We start from the raw sequence: 13456 nt of genomic DNA, 5'->3' as shown, positions 1-13456 counted from the left end.
TTACATTAAAAACAGGGGAAAATATTTTATTTTTATCTTTCATGTTTGTACAACACACAGTAATGTCAGAATTAATCAGAGTATGTTGTGATAATCTGCGTTAAGGACTAAAGTTGCGAGGACACAGTTGATAATATAATTAACCTAAATATACTGATATTATTTTGTAAGAGTATTTATACAAAGACATAATATAAGTTAAGTGGATTGCTTCGAAATCTGACTGTTAGGTACTGGAATTGATAGGTACAATTAACTATACACTTTAGAATTTTGTTTGGTTTTCTTAAGTGCTCCAGTAAATTGTTGTGTGATATGAAAAACATTGCTGGATACTTATTCTGAAACGTGAACTAACGATCTGGCAGGGACTGTCTAAGAACAAGCAGGTTAAAAGTAATTCTCGGTATCAGGAGTCAATGTCTTCCAGGTTCCACGATGTGACCTGCTTCGATGAACCCACATGTTATACCTGTTTTTGAACACCTTTCCACAGATTGGACATGTCTCAGGTTCAGCTTCAGCACTTCCATGTGCACAGTAAATGTGACGTGATATGGATGTGGTCAAAGCAAAAACCTTCAAACATATTGGGCACTGTCGAGATCCTCTCAGATCTGAAAAAAAATAAAAGCAAAAACTTTTACATACAGTTAAAAATTGTGATGGTCCAAAGAATTCTAGAGCACATTACAAGTCTATGGATTGCACTGTGTTAAGACTACTGCACTGTAACATAACTAGCAGATACAAACTAATGGGTGAAAAGAATTGCAGCACTAAAAAATAATTAATGTAGAGTAATGAAATTTCAGGAATACATTTGTTTAGGTAACATATTTAAGTGATTAACATTACAAGATCACAGGTAAATGCAAGAACGAAATAAGCCACTGCAAATGTCAAATGCTGATACATTAATAACTACTGTTACTACCAGAATGTTGAGTGCAAATATGCAAACGTGGTTGCATTGTGTTGTACAAGAGCCTGATGTCAGTTTGTGGGACGGAGTTCTATGCCTGTTACATTTTGTCAGTCAATACGGGGACAGTTAATGTTGATTGTAAATGATGCTGGAGTTGTCGTCCCGTGATGTCCTATATGTCTTCGATTGGATCTGGTGATCAAACAGTGCAAAACACCCTGTCGACACTCTGTAGTGTATGTTGGGTTACAACAACGGTTATGTGCGAGCGTTATCCTGCTGTAAAACACCCTCTGAAATGCTGTTCTTTAATGGCAGCACAACAGGTCGAATCACCCAATTGACGTACAAATTTGCTGTTAGGATGCATGGGATAAGCACGAGAGTGCTCCTGCTGACATACAAAATCACATCCCAAACCATAACTCCAGGTGTACGTCCAGCGCGTTATCACACAAACAGATTGATAGCAGGTCCTCAACTGGAATCCTAGCACCGAGGGAGGACCATCTTTCATCAGGAAACACAACAGACATCCACGTTGCCCTCCATGAGCTCTCACGTGACATCACTGAATTCGCAAATATTGGTGGGCTGTGGTCAGTGGAATGTACACTACAGGGTTTCTGGATCAGAGCCGTCCTTAAAATAACCGATTTGTAATAGTTTGTTGTGTCTATGTGGTGCCATCTGCTGCTCATATTGCTGCCGCAGATGCAGTACAGTGCCCAGAGCCATACACTACACACAGTGGTCTTCCCTCTCGGTAGTGCCATGTGGAAATCCAGAGCCCAGTCTTCTTGCAACTGTACGTTCTCGTGACCACCACTGTCAGCAGTCATGTACAGTGGCTACATTCTAGTCAAGTCTTTTGGCAGTATCACTGAAGGAACTTCCAACTTCTTTTAGCCCTATTATACGACCTCATTCAAACTCAGTGAAGGGATGATAATGGCATCTTTGTCGCCTTAAAGGCATTCTTGGCTAACATTAACTCACGACGTCTCAAAGGTAGCTAACGTTCACGACCGTTACAACGAGTATTTAAAACAAACCTGATTTGTACCCTGATAGTGGTGCTACTACCACAACCCTTATGCGACTGGCGCGATATTTGAATTGACATCATATTTCAGACGTAGAAACATATTTACCAACTTTCTTGTATGTCACACAACTGCTTCTTGATTTTGCGTTTTTTTCCCCGCCAGCGAATGTATAGTGTGACCCAAAAGGAACGGTTAAAACTGAAGGACGTGACAGGAGTGATCACTGGAAGCAGAAGTGTCTAGTAAACATGGGATATAAATGCGCCCTTAAGAGCTATGAGTACTTCATCAGCTTGGATTCTATGAAACAAATCTCTTCTGCAAGGTCTTTGCTTTCCACGTTCACAGAGGTGGTAGTGTGAACCAAAACAACATAGTTCTTCAGCTATGCCTTTTAGAGTACATATTTGCAAGACACCCTGTCATAGTCCTGCATATTGACTATTCCTCCTGGGGCACAGTATTTGTGGGCGCGTCTGCGTGTGTGTGTGTGTGTGTGTGTGTGTGTGTGTGTGTGTGTGTGTGTGTTTCTAAGATGTTTTATGAAGCAGTCTAAAGTATAATAAGATGAAGTCATCGTTTTCACTGGAGAAGTCTGTATTTGCCACAAGCAGGTAGGTGTATGAATATTCTCATTAGACTCATTCAATGGGATCCGGAACTGTAGGAAAGTTGTATTGATTTAATTTGGTTCAGGCATGAAATGATGTAATCATATTCGCTAATGGACAGACTATTAATGGTCGGCTGACTCTGCATCTGAATCTCAAAACAGGACATGATTATTGGTAGACAGAAAACAGTTCACAAATTATAGCTAAATATGAGACTTGAACAGCACTTTTATTGTCCTTTATTACTAGTGTGTGGAACCATCAGTGAATTTCATAATGCAGTTGCTTAATGACACCTAATGAGTTGACACCTAATGAGTTGACATAAATTTTTCGATGACAACAAGTGGCAGTAGCACTTACTTTTGTGTCTTTCTCTGCATATGCAAATTCAAGCTGAGATCATATGAAAATGGCTTATGTACGACAGATCGCATCTCTAGGTGCTGTATGTGACAGGTGAGGTGTAACACGTTGACTATATGGAGTAACATGTTGCACTTCTAACCACTCCGGCTGATGAAAGATATTCATGGAAACTGGAAACCTTGCTTAGGTAATTGTTATATGTGGAACATCCCATTGTGCATGCTCAGGTTTGCCGTATGTCGACACTTGGTGTAAAAGGTGTCAGATCAGAATATCGGCAAGGTGTGATGGTGAGTCAGCATCTTCACCTGCTGCGGAGATGTGGAACTACCAGTCAAGAGAGATCTGTTTCAATTGTAAATGAAGTTGTACAGTGGAAACACTACACTTATAATACAGATGAATTACAGCGTAATTTTCGTAGTTTGAATAGTTTGGAGGTGTCTTTCAGCACCCACCCACTGCAAAACATAAAGAAGTCTCATGATACGATCTAGTGCCACAGCACAGCAGGTCAACTACCGCAAATGACCTCGAGAACATAAAATGTAATGGCTCATTTTTCATAATATTTCGAAGCTAACTCGGTTCACTTGATTAATTGTCAAGTCATTAAGTAGGATTCATACACTAGCAGGCCAAAACATTATGACCACTGACCACCGCGATGTCGGATGCCGCTTGGTGGCATTGAGGGCACATGACGAAGTAATAAAGACATGTAAGCACAACAGACACAGACGGGGAATCACCCCAGTGAAGATAAGGGCTAAAAATGTGGAAATTCATTGAGATAAGCGACTTTGACAATGGGCACTTTAGTATTACACAGAGCTTGTAAACGAGTATCTCGAAAATGGCGAAGCTTCTGTCATGAGCATCTATGGAAAGAGCAGCTACCACTAGGTGATAAAAAGTTGGATGTCCATGACTCTTCGCAGAACATGAGATGTGTAGGCTTGTCTGTTCTGTAAAACAGGATAGATGGTGAGTAGTAGAACAACGACGACGTCACCCCACTCGCCATTGTTGCCAAATGTATCCAAGATGGCGGCCATGACGTCATCCAAGATAGCGGCGATGACGTCATCCAAGATGGCGGTGTGTAGACTTGGCAACAGCACATGACATCATCCAAGATGGCGGCCGTGACGTCATTTAAGATGGTGGATTTTGGAGGGAGATAGATCCAGTGGGCTACCTCCACTAACCTAACCGCCCTCCCCTCCCCCAGAAAAACGGCGGGAAACTCAAATTCCAACAGGATAATGCATCACACCCTGGTTATCTCTACTAACCTAAGAAAATGGGCGGGAAGATAGGTCACTTGTGCTACCTCCACTAACCTAAGTCATCCAGCTGCCACCTCTTCCTAGGAACTGGCACCAAGTTTGAATTTTGGCAGGAAGATAGATCAATTGGGCTCACTCTACTAACCTAAAAAAATAGCTGGAAAGAAAGGACACTTGGGCTACCGCCACTAACCTAAGTCATCTGACCACCATCTCTTCCTAGGGATTGTTTGGAAAGGACCCACCCTGCACTGGTGGCTGCAGGAGAAAGGGAGGAGTGTACTTTTTTTATTTTGGGACAGTTTATTTAGGGGCGGATTTTGAGAGATAATATATTTATCACAGTGATACAGAACACATGCTCTGACATGCCACAAGCCTACAGACCTGCAAACCACTCGTAAATAATGCAATACATTTATGTGCAGAGACCCAAAGAACTCGTAAATCATCAAAATAATAATCCATCTAAGAGACTCCGCAAACATGCTTGCTAATTGCCAATTGTTGAAATCATGCACCAGTCTTTATTTAAGCAATTTGAGGCACTACCACAATCCAGTGTGTTCGCCACGAGGTCCAGAGCCCAAGTGACCTAATACACAGTACCACCTCCAGAGGCCGCTGTCGCCCATTCTGTGACGTAATCTAAGATGGTGGGGGAAATGGCGGGAAACAGTGTGGTCGCCAGGAGGTATGGACCTAGTACACAGTACTATCACCAGACGGCGCTGTCCTCCATCCCATGATATATCCCAAGATGGCTGTCTGGAGGAGAAAATGACTCAGTCTGCGCTGGGTTGCTGGAGAGGGTAAGGAAGGAGTGTACTTACTTTATTTATTTTGGAACAATTTATTTAAGGATGGAGTATATTTATCACACTGATACAAAACACACGCTCTGACATGTTTCGGGTCACGCCACACAGCCTACAGATTTGTAAACTACTCCTAAATAACGCTCTGCAGACGCGAAATCAACTCGTAAACTGTCCAATTAGTGCGTAGCACAGACAACAGCGCAAAATAATGCAACAGAGACACACAGGCACCACCCACCGCCCCCTGTCCACTAGACCACACAGGAGGCTACCGGCAATCGAGATGCACTGACAGCCCCTGCAAAGTGACGTGACCTTCAGCTGCCAATTCACGCACACATGTCTGCAAGAATGAGGTGGCAACATCCTGTTCATACTTGGTACCTGAGGAATTGCCATTGAAATACGTGTTTACCTAAGCACCATTGCTGACACGACCAGATGGGAGTGAAGATCTATTTGCAGAGCATGTAAAAACTGGATGCAAGCCAGCGTGACTCATCACTCTCACTCTGCTGCCGACGGCATGTGAAAGTTCTTCGAATGTTATGCTGACTTCACATGTCTATCTAAATAAGCGCCAAGTCATCCTCGGGACTGCACTTAGCTGCGGTGCGGGTCCAGTGGGAGCACCATTCGCCATTGTTTTCTGCAAACGAGACTTTCAGTGGTAAAATTATTTTGCACAGATCGCTAAATTGCACTGACAGTTAAACCCACAAAGTTGTCTACAGATCATCAAATACATATGAGACTCACAAGATTGTTGAAAGCCAGGGACATATTTACCAGTGTTACTAAAATTAAATATTATGATTGCTGCTACAGTCTGACACTGATTGATGTACAGGTAATCTCCCCTCTTGACGTTCATGCTTTTGGAACGAATCTCAGTATCTATAGTGCACATAATTTTCCACAAAAAAAATCTCTCTCATACCCTGTGGTTATCGATGTGCTGAATCTATACGTCCCTCACGATAGGACACACAGTAATCTTCTCTAGTCATGCCACAACATAAACCACAGTAACTTTACAATGCAATATATACACATTTTACACAACATAAGCCACAGTAACGTTACCAAGCAATATATACACATTTTACACAAACAGTGCAGTTATCTTTTATATCTGTACAGCGCCCGAAAAAATTATGATTTGTCTACACTTACATCAGCTATATGTCACGATTCTCTTCAGTCCTAGGGAAGCACCGTCCACCTTTACTTTATTTCTACAGACGTGACTTTTAGCAGCAAAAAACTATTTTACACTGATGGCCATATTGCATCGACAACTAAACTTCACAAAGTGCCATACATATCGTCAAATATGGAAAGACTCGAAAAGACTCTTACTCAACTACACTGCACTCCCACTGAGGACAGGAGCTTGAATATTATAGCGTGAAACTGATCTCCAACCCAGCAATATATTACCGCGTACTGTGTCAATGTAATAAACAGACAATTCATATCCTCTGCCATACAAAAATTATCCCATTTACATCAGAAAGCTCTCAGAGGATCGAAGTCACTCTCTGAACAGTTGTGCAAAGACTGGCTCGTCTCACCCTTTGGTACAAATGCGTTACTGTTTCTGGTCCAGACCTGCCTGCTTGCTCGTGTTTCTACACCCATCTCCAGAATCTAGGATTACAAGAACACATGTATTTTCACATGGGTTGCCATAATATTACACCATTTTCGTCATACTTCTCGATATCAAGCACACAGCAATATAGTCTGCATAATAGTATCACTCATGCAACATAATTCCGAAGATATAGACTGCAAATTATTTCTACACAAACCTGAAACTTTATTGCGTATCCCGCCCATGAAGACCTTTAAGTGAGAACTCGAAACAAACAGTCGAAAAATGATATTTCCACTCGCGAATACCGATCTCGGTGATGTAACAGATTCGAAATCATCCCTGTAATTTACGAAGTCCGAAGTCAACTAAGGTGTTTCTCATGTCTAGAGAACTAGCAAATGTGTCTTTCACCTGCTAGATGCACACACCACAATCCACGGTCCCTCAACTAAGTAAAGGCGCGAAATGTGGAGAAGCAATGAACCAAACAATTTACATGGGCGGGAATAATGGCCCAGCACAAACACACGTCCATATTCAGTCTTCTCAAATTTTCGTGCGATAACGAAAGCTATCCAACACATACTAAGTATTAGTTCGCTATTCTGCCATCTAGAGGACGATGCAGTTAACTCAGCTACATTCCTGCATTCCAGCAGACCTTTGTATTCAGACGGTTCCTGCCATTAGCTGGAAACGTTAATCACTCCCACCGCAGGCCACACATAGACAGAATCATCCTACAAAACCTATCACATATATGTTTTATCATTGTACTTACAATTAAATGTTACGATTGCACTCTCAGTTGAAAGACATTCGACAATGAGCTAAATATCGGAAATACACCCTGCTGATGGGTGTGGCAGGGTGTGGCTCCGGAAATAGAAATATCACTACCTTACTTATGACTTGACATATTCTTCCCTCAGCTTTCACAGTGTTCCACAGTCACCTCCTTTGCACATACACTCCTGGAAATTGAAATAAGAACACCGTGAATTCATTGTCCCAGGAAGGGGAAACTTTATTGACACATTCCTGGGGTCAGATACATCACATGATCACACTGACAGAACCACAGGCACATAGACACAGGCAACAGAGCATGCACAATGTCGGCACTAGTGCAGTGTATATCCACCTTTCGCAGCAATGCAAGCTGCTATTCTCCCATGGAGACGATCGCAGAGATGCTGGATGCAGGTAGTCCTGTGGAACGGCTTGCCATGCCATTTCCACCTGGCGCCTCAGTTGGACCAGCGTTCGTGCTGGACGTGCAGACCGCGTGAGACGACGCTTCATCCAGTCCCAAACATGCTCAATGGGGGACAGATCCGGAGATCTTGCTGGCCAGGGTAGTTGACTTACACCTTCTAGAGCACGTTGGGTGGCACGGGATACATGCGGACGTGCATTGTCCTGTTGGAACAGCAAGTTCCCTTGCCGGTCTAGGAATGGTAGAACGATGGGTTCGATGACGGTTTGGATGTACCGTGCACTATTCAGTGTCCCCTCGACGATCACCAGTGGTGTACGGCCAGTGTAGGAGATCGCTCCCCACACCATGATGCCGGGTGTTGGCCCTGTGTGCCTCGGTCGTATGCAGTCCTGATTGTGGCGCTCACCTGCACGGCGCCAAACACGCATACGACCATCATTAGCACCAAGGCAGAAGCGACTCTCATCGCTGAAGACGACACGTCTCCATTCGTCCCTCCATTCACGCCTGTCGCGACACCACTGGAGGCAGGCTGCACGATGTTGGGGCGTGAGCGGAAGACGGCCTAACAGTGTGCGGGACCGTAGCCCAGCTTCATGGAGATGGTTGCGAATGGTCCTCGCCGATACCCCAGGAGCAACAGTGTCCCTAATTTGCTGGGAAGTGGCAGTGCGGTCCCCTACGGCACTGCGTAGGATCCTACGGTCTTGGCGTGCATCCGTGCGTCGCTGCGGTCCGGTCCCAGGTCGACAGGCACGTGCACCTTCCGCCGACCACTGGCGACAACATCGATGTACTGTGGAGAGCTCACGCCCCACGTGTTGAGCAATTCGGCGGTACGTCCACCCGGCCTCCCGCATGCCCACTATACGCCCTCGCTCAAAGTCCGTCAGCTGCACATACGGTTCACGTCCACGCTGTCGCGGCATGCTACCAGTGTTAAAGACTGCGATGGAGCTCCGTATGCCACGGCAAACTGGCTGACACTGACGGCGGCGGTGCACAAATGCTGCGCAGCTAGCGCCATTCGACGGCCAACACCGCGGTTCCTGGTGTGTCCGCTGTGCCGTGCGTGTGATCATTGCTTGTACAGCCCTCTCGCAGTGTCCGGAGCAAGTATGGTGGGTCTGACACACCGGTGTCAATGTGTTCTTTTTTCCATTTCCAGGAGTGTATGAGAACACAAACACATACTATACAAGCCTGATGCTCAAGGTGAACCTATCACGCATCCCCTACTACTAAATATAATACTTTGTCAATAACTGATTGCCTATGATACAAAATAATACTGAGAGATGGATGGACATGTCTCATAAGTTTTTCTTGTGAATGATACCATTGTGTCTCCTAGAAAGAGAGCCATAATCGTCTCACATGTTAAAAATACCCGATCGCAACAACTACTGTATGTTACTACCACAAGCGGTCTTGGTTCTAAAGGTGCTCACAAGTATCCATGTTAAAAGCTATACTGGCGTTATAAATCGAGGTATGGCATTACCTCCGAATGAGGTGGTTTTTTGCCCAGACAAATATCGTGACGTGATTGTAGGAGTGTATATTATTATACCAGCAGCCCGGTTACACGTAACCCACGATGCAACCTCGTGATAAAATTGCTGAATTTTGAAAGTGGTTTGGCTAAGGAACACATTATTAACCCATATTTGTAACTCCCACGTGCCGATAGATATTTCTATAGTATTTGTAACGATACCATGTCAGACGTTCTGCTATATATCCACTGAGTTATAGGCGATGACTGATTGAGAAGGATCACAAACAGTAGTAGATGGTGTGCTGATTGAGGTCGTAAGAAATGTACACCAGCTTTTCAGATCAATAGTGTTACGCTATTCGCTAGAAATGACGTCTATGAGTTGGAATCAAGTCCTCCCATTCAACCACATACCTGTGTTGGATCACAGCCGCAAGTGAATCATACTTCTGACACACTCATATCTCGAAAAGAGTCACTTCCCTCGAACCTGTCTGCTACAGCAAAATTCGAACCTGATTTTAGTCAATTCCTACACATCTTACAGCTACAGACATTTCTACAGCTCCGCGCATGTGTTCTTTGCAATTTAAGTTGGAACTGAGCAGAAGCCGAAGAAAGCCATATCCACCACCTTCTGCAACCCATGTAGAAACAGAGCGATCTGAGTTAGTGCGACAGGATCGTGTTTTGACCATTCGGTGGAAATGCGCGCATTGTGGTGCATTCCCAAACTACATACAAGTACTACAGATCCACGTCGATTCAAATCTATCAGCCCAGCATGCTATCATCGTTATTCTCTACCCCCCTCCCCCCCCCCCCCCCCAACAGAGAAAAATGTAGAACTATAGAGGCTCCACTAACTTCATCTGATGTAGAACTCACTTAGGTACCATTGCTCGCGCGATGACGCATAACTGCGGTGCAGTCCAGCGCGGAGAGAGAGATTTCGCAATGCTTCCCAGAATAGCACAGCGTGCATCCATTCTAGCATTCCTAACGGAACACCTCGTCCCTCACTGAATTTACACTTCAAACTGCTTCTACTGCCTGTGTGGGGCGATCTTATTAAATATACATGTATTGATCCACTGCAGAGGCCACTTTAAAGTTTCATCACTTGTACTCTAGGAGAATGATCGTATTCCACAGACTATACTGTAAGTCGCAAGAGACACTCCCTATGGTCCTGTTTAGTTGTTTGAAACACAGTTTTCTAACACGCTTTTGTACACTACCAAACATTTCGTTTTTCTGCCACAACTTCGAGACCTGTGTCATGTTCTAATCTGACATTAAGACATTCTGATCCACGGCCTCTCGCAGGAAACTAGACATCGCACGGCGGCTAGTATAACACGCCACACACTGGACGATTTTAAATAAAAGACAGTTACAACATAAGAAAACTGGAAGAGTTTTTTCGCATTGTGTAGAGCTTCCAAACTACAGTCTGAATGTGATTCACAAGCTCTACATTTAAACTCATATGTCATAGTGATGGAGTAGCTGATGACACAACGTTCCGTTTCAACTGATTCCTCATATTTTAGTCATGTACGCGAACACTGTTACGGTGCTATCCACCCCAGAAGGTATAGCCCAGCCGCCAAAACTCTTTCTTCAACTCAAACAAGCGAACTCAATCAATCATTATGTGGTAACAAACAGCGTACCAGTGGACGGATGGGATGGAAAAGACAACATCAATGTACTCTAATAATAAGCATCACAGTTGATAGTGTGAACGATTTTAGCAAATTTACACTAATTTCAAAACTGACCAATGATGTGACAGCATGTTTCCCAGTTTCAGTATCATACCTAAACCACCCCTTCTCCATTTTGCGAGTACCATTGCGAATGTAGATAGATGACTGTGCAGTACGTCCATTCACTGTTAATCCTCGAACACATACATAATCAAAGTAGATCAGACAACGCTCTACATGTTTCTAACGCCCCGAGCATAGTACATAATTTATGCTTATGGGAGTCACAGACCATTCTCGCTGTCTTAGGGGAAAATTAGAGGGTGAAAGACCCTCTCGCACTGTCTCTGACCAACCCCCCCCCCCCCCTCCTGCAGCACCGATACCGATTTAATCTACGTCCGGCCAGAAATAGGCCGCTACGTTCCATGTCCCGTGGACGAATGGAGCTTGCCGAGTCATAGCCTATCGAAATGCACACGATTTCTCGAGGAGGTTAGTATTCCTTATCGATGTATAGTAGCAGATTTGAAAGTGTTGTGATGTAATACCAGACGGTTAAGAAGAACAAGAAACAGTTGATTTTTATAAGCCATGGAGCTCCAGACAGACGGAGTTCGAGGCAATTTTACTTAAATTGACCAAGCTATCAATTTTCAAGTATTATTCCAGAGTCTAGGATCAATATCTGGAAGGTATTGGTAAGAGCGAACATAAACACACGCACTCCCAAGGCTACGACTTTCCGCACTTAAAATGGGCTATAATGTTAGATCGCTTGCGTTTTCGACCTATCAGTCATATGGAATGTAGCGCTGCTAATATTCGAACGTAGGAAATATATATTTCAAGCGCATGACATACATCCTCCTTCTCGGTCTCTCTACGATAAACTACGGTAAAACGGGAAAACTACTTCTTTAAAACACTGGCTGTGTGTGATACATGCACAATATAACTTTCCAGAGATGTATAGCGTCCACTGTTCACATCCGATCACGCTTCAGAAATTTTACTATCCCCACATCAGCCCTATATAAAACGTTCGTTAGTAACGGAGAATACCGATTACAAGGAAACAGATAAACACACAGCAGCAGCATCCGACATGTGAAATTACAAGTCATGCCGGCACTAACTCTGTAAACAGCACATAGGTCAAGCTGATGTATATGGGGACTGCAGTATCTCACAAACGACTATCGCTACTTAGTTATAAAACTGATGTTTCGATTTTACACTTAAGATGCGAATAGGGAATGGAATACAAGGGATAAATGATCATTCGTTTAGAGGAATGTGTCGAAACAGGATGGTCACGTTTCATCACACGTGAGATGGAAGTCCTCTAATGATGGAGAGGTTTACTGTTAACGATCGCAAGTACACAGTGCTCTAAAACAAATACAGAACACGTGCTTGTACACCAGTGGAACGCAAACTATATCATGCGACTGATGCATCCTGGCAGATCAGCGGAAAAATGGTCATTTGACCTGCGCCAACATCTCCCTCACTCTCTAGAATGCATCAGTCTGCCATTAAATCGTACCTCATTACAGCTCCATCTCAATCGATCACACCGTCCATCGCTGTTACCCTTTAACGCAGATGCAAGCAAGTTTAGAGGCGGATGGTTCTCCGTCTTCCAGAAAAGCGTCAAATACAGTAGTCAACTCGCGTGTATCACACGTACCTCAATAGACATACAGTATAATGCTACCTCGACGGAGAAAAAAAATGACTGCTTCCTGACTCCCTTCGCTTCCATGTCGACATGCTCTCGGATGCCTCCTGCTGCCGCATACTTGTCCCCATGTACAAACTGTTCTGAGCGAACCAGAAGATAAGCAAGTACTTCCTCAATTTCTCCGCATTTCGATGTATATTCGGTCAATTATGGCTATTCCCCGTCATTTTACGCAATTCTATCGATTTTTTTATATCACTTCTATCCATGCCATCATAACATAACCTCCCGTTCAGTGTTCTAAAACTACTTGTAAATGTAGCACAGCTGGCAACATCTGGCCCAAATGCACTGGTTAGGAGTTGAAGTATAGCACTGTACTCTACATCTACATCTACATCCATACTCCGCAAGCCACCTGACGGCGTGTGGCGGAAGGTACCTTGAGTACCTCTATCGGTTCTCCCTTCTATTCCAGTCTCGTATTGATCGTGGAAAGAAGAATTGTCAGTATGCCTCCTCATGGTCTCTTCGCAAGATATACGTAGGAGGGAGCAATATACTGCTTGACTCCTCGGTGAAGGTATGTTCTCAAAAGTTCAACAAAAGCCCGTACCGAGCTACTGAGCGTCTCTCCTCCAGAGTCTTCCAC

The 13456-nt window shown here is 43.9% G+C and overlaps 1 protein-coding gene across 1 annotated transcript in view; it reads right to left on the bottom strand.

Moving 5' to 3' along the window:
* Positions 1-281: 281 nt before the first annotated feature.
* LOC124773262 (protein bric-a-brac 2-like) overlaps positions 282-13456 on the bottom strand; it is a 533990-nt gene continuing 520815 nt past the window's right edge. Inside the window, exon 7 of the mRNA XM_047249394.1 lies at positions 282-617. Coding sequence (XP_047105350.1) covers positions 391-617 — 227 coding nt within the window. The 3' untranslated portion in view covers positions 282-390. The remainder of the gene's footprint in view (positions 618-13456) is intronic.

This window comes from Schistocerca piceifrons, chromosome 2, assembly GCF_021461385.2.
Source record: "Schistocerca piceifrons isolate TAMUIC-IGC-003096 chromosome 2, iqSchPice1.1, whole genome shotgun sequence".
NCBI classification, from domain to species: domain Eukaryota; kingdom Metazoa; phylum Arthropoda; class Insecta; order Orthoptera; family Acrididae; genus Schistocerca; species Schistocerca piceifrons.
The sequence above is the reverse complement of the archived record's forward strand: the minus strand, read 5'-3'. Positions and strand labels throughout refer to the sequence as shown.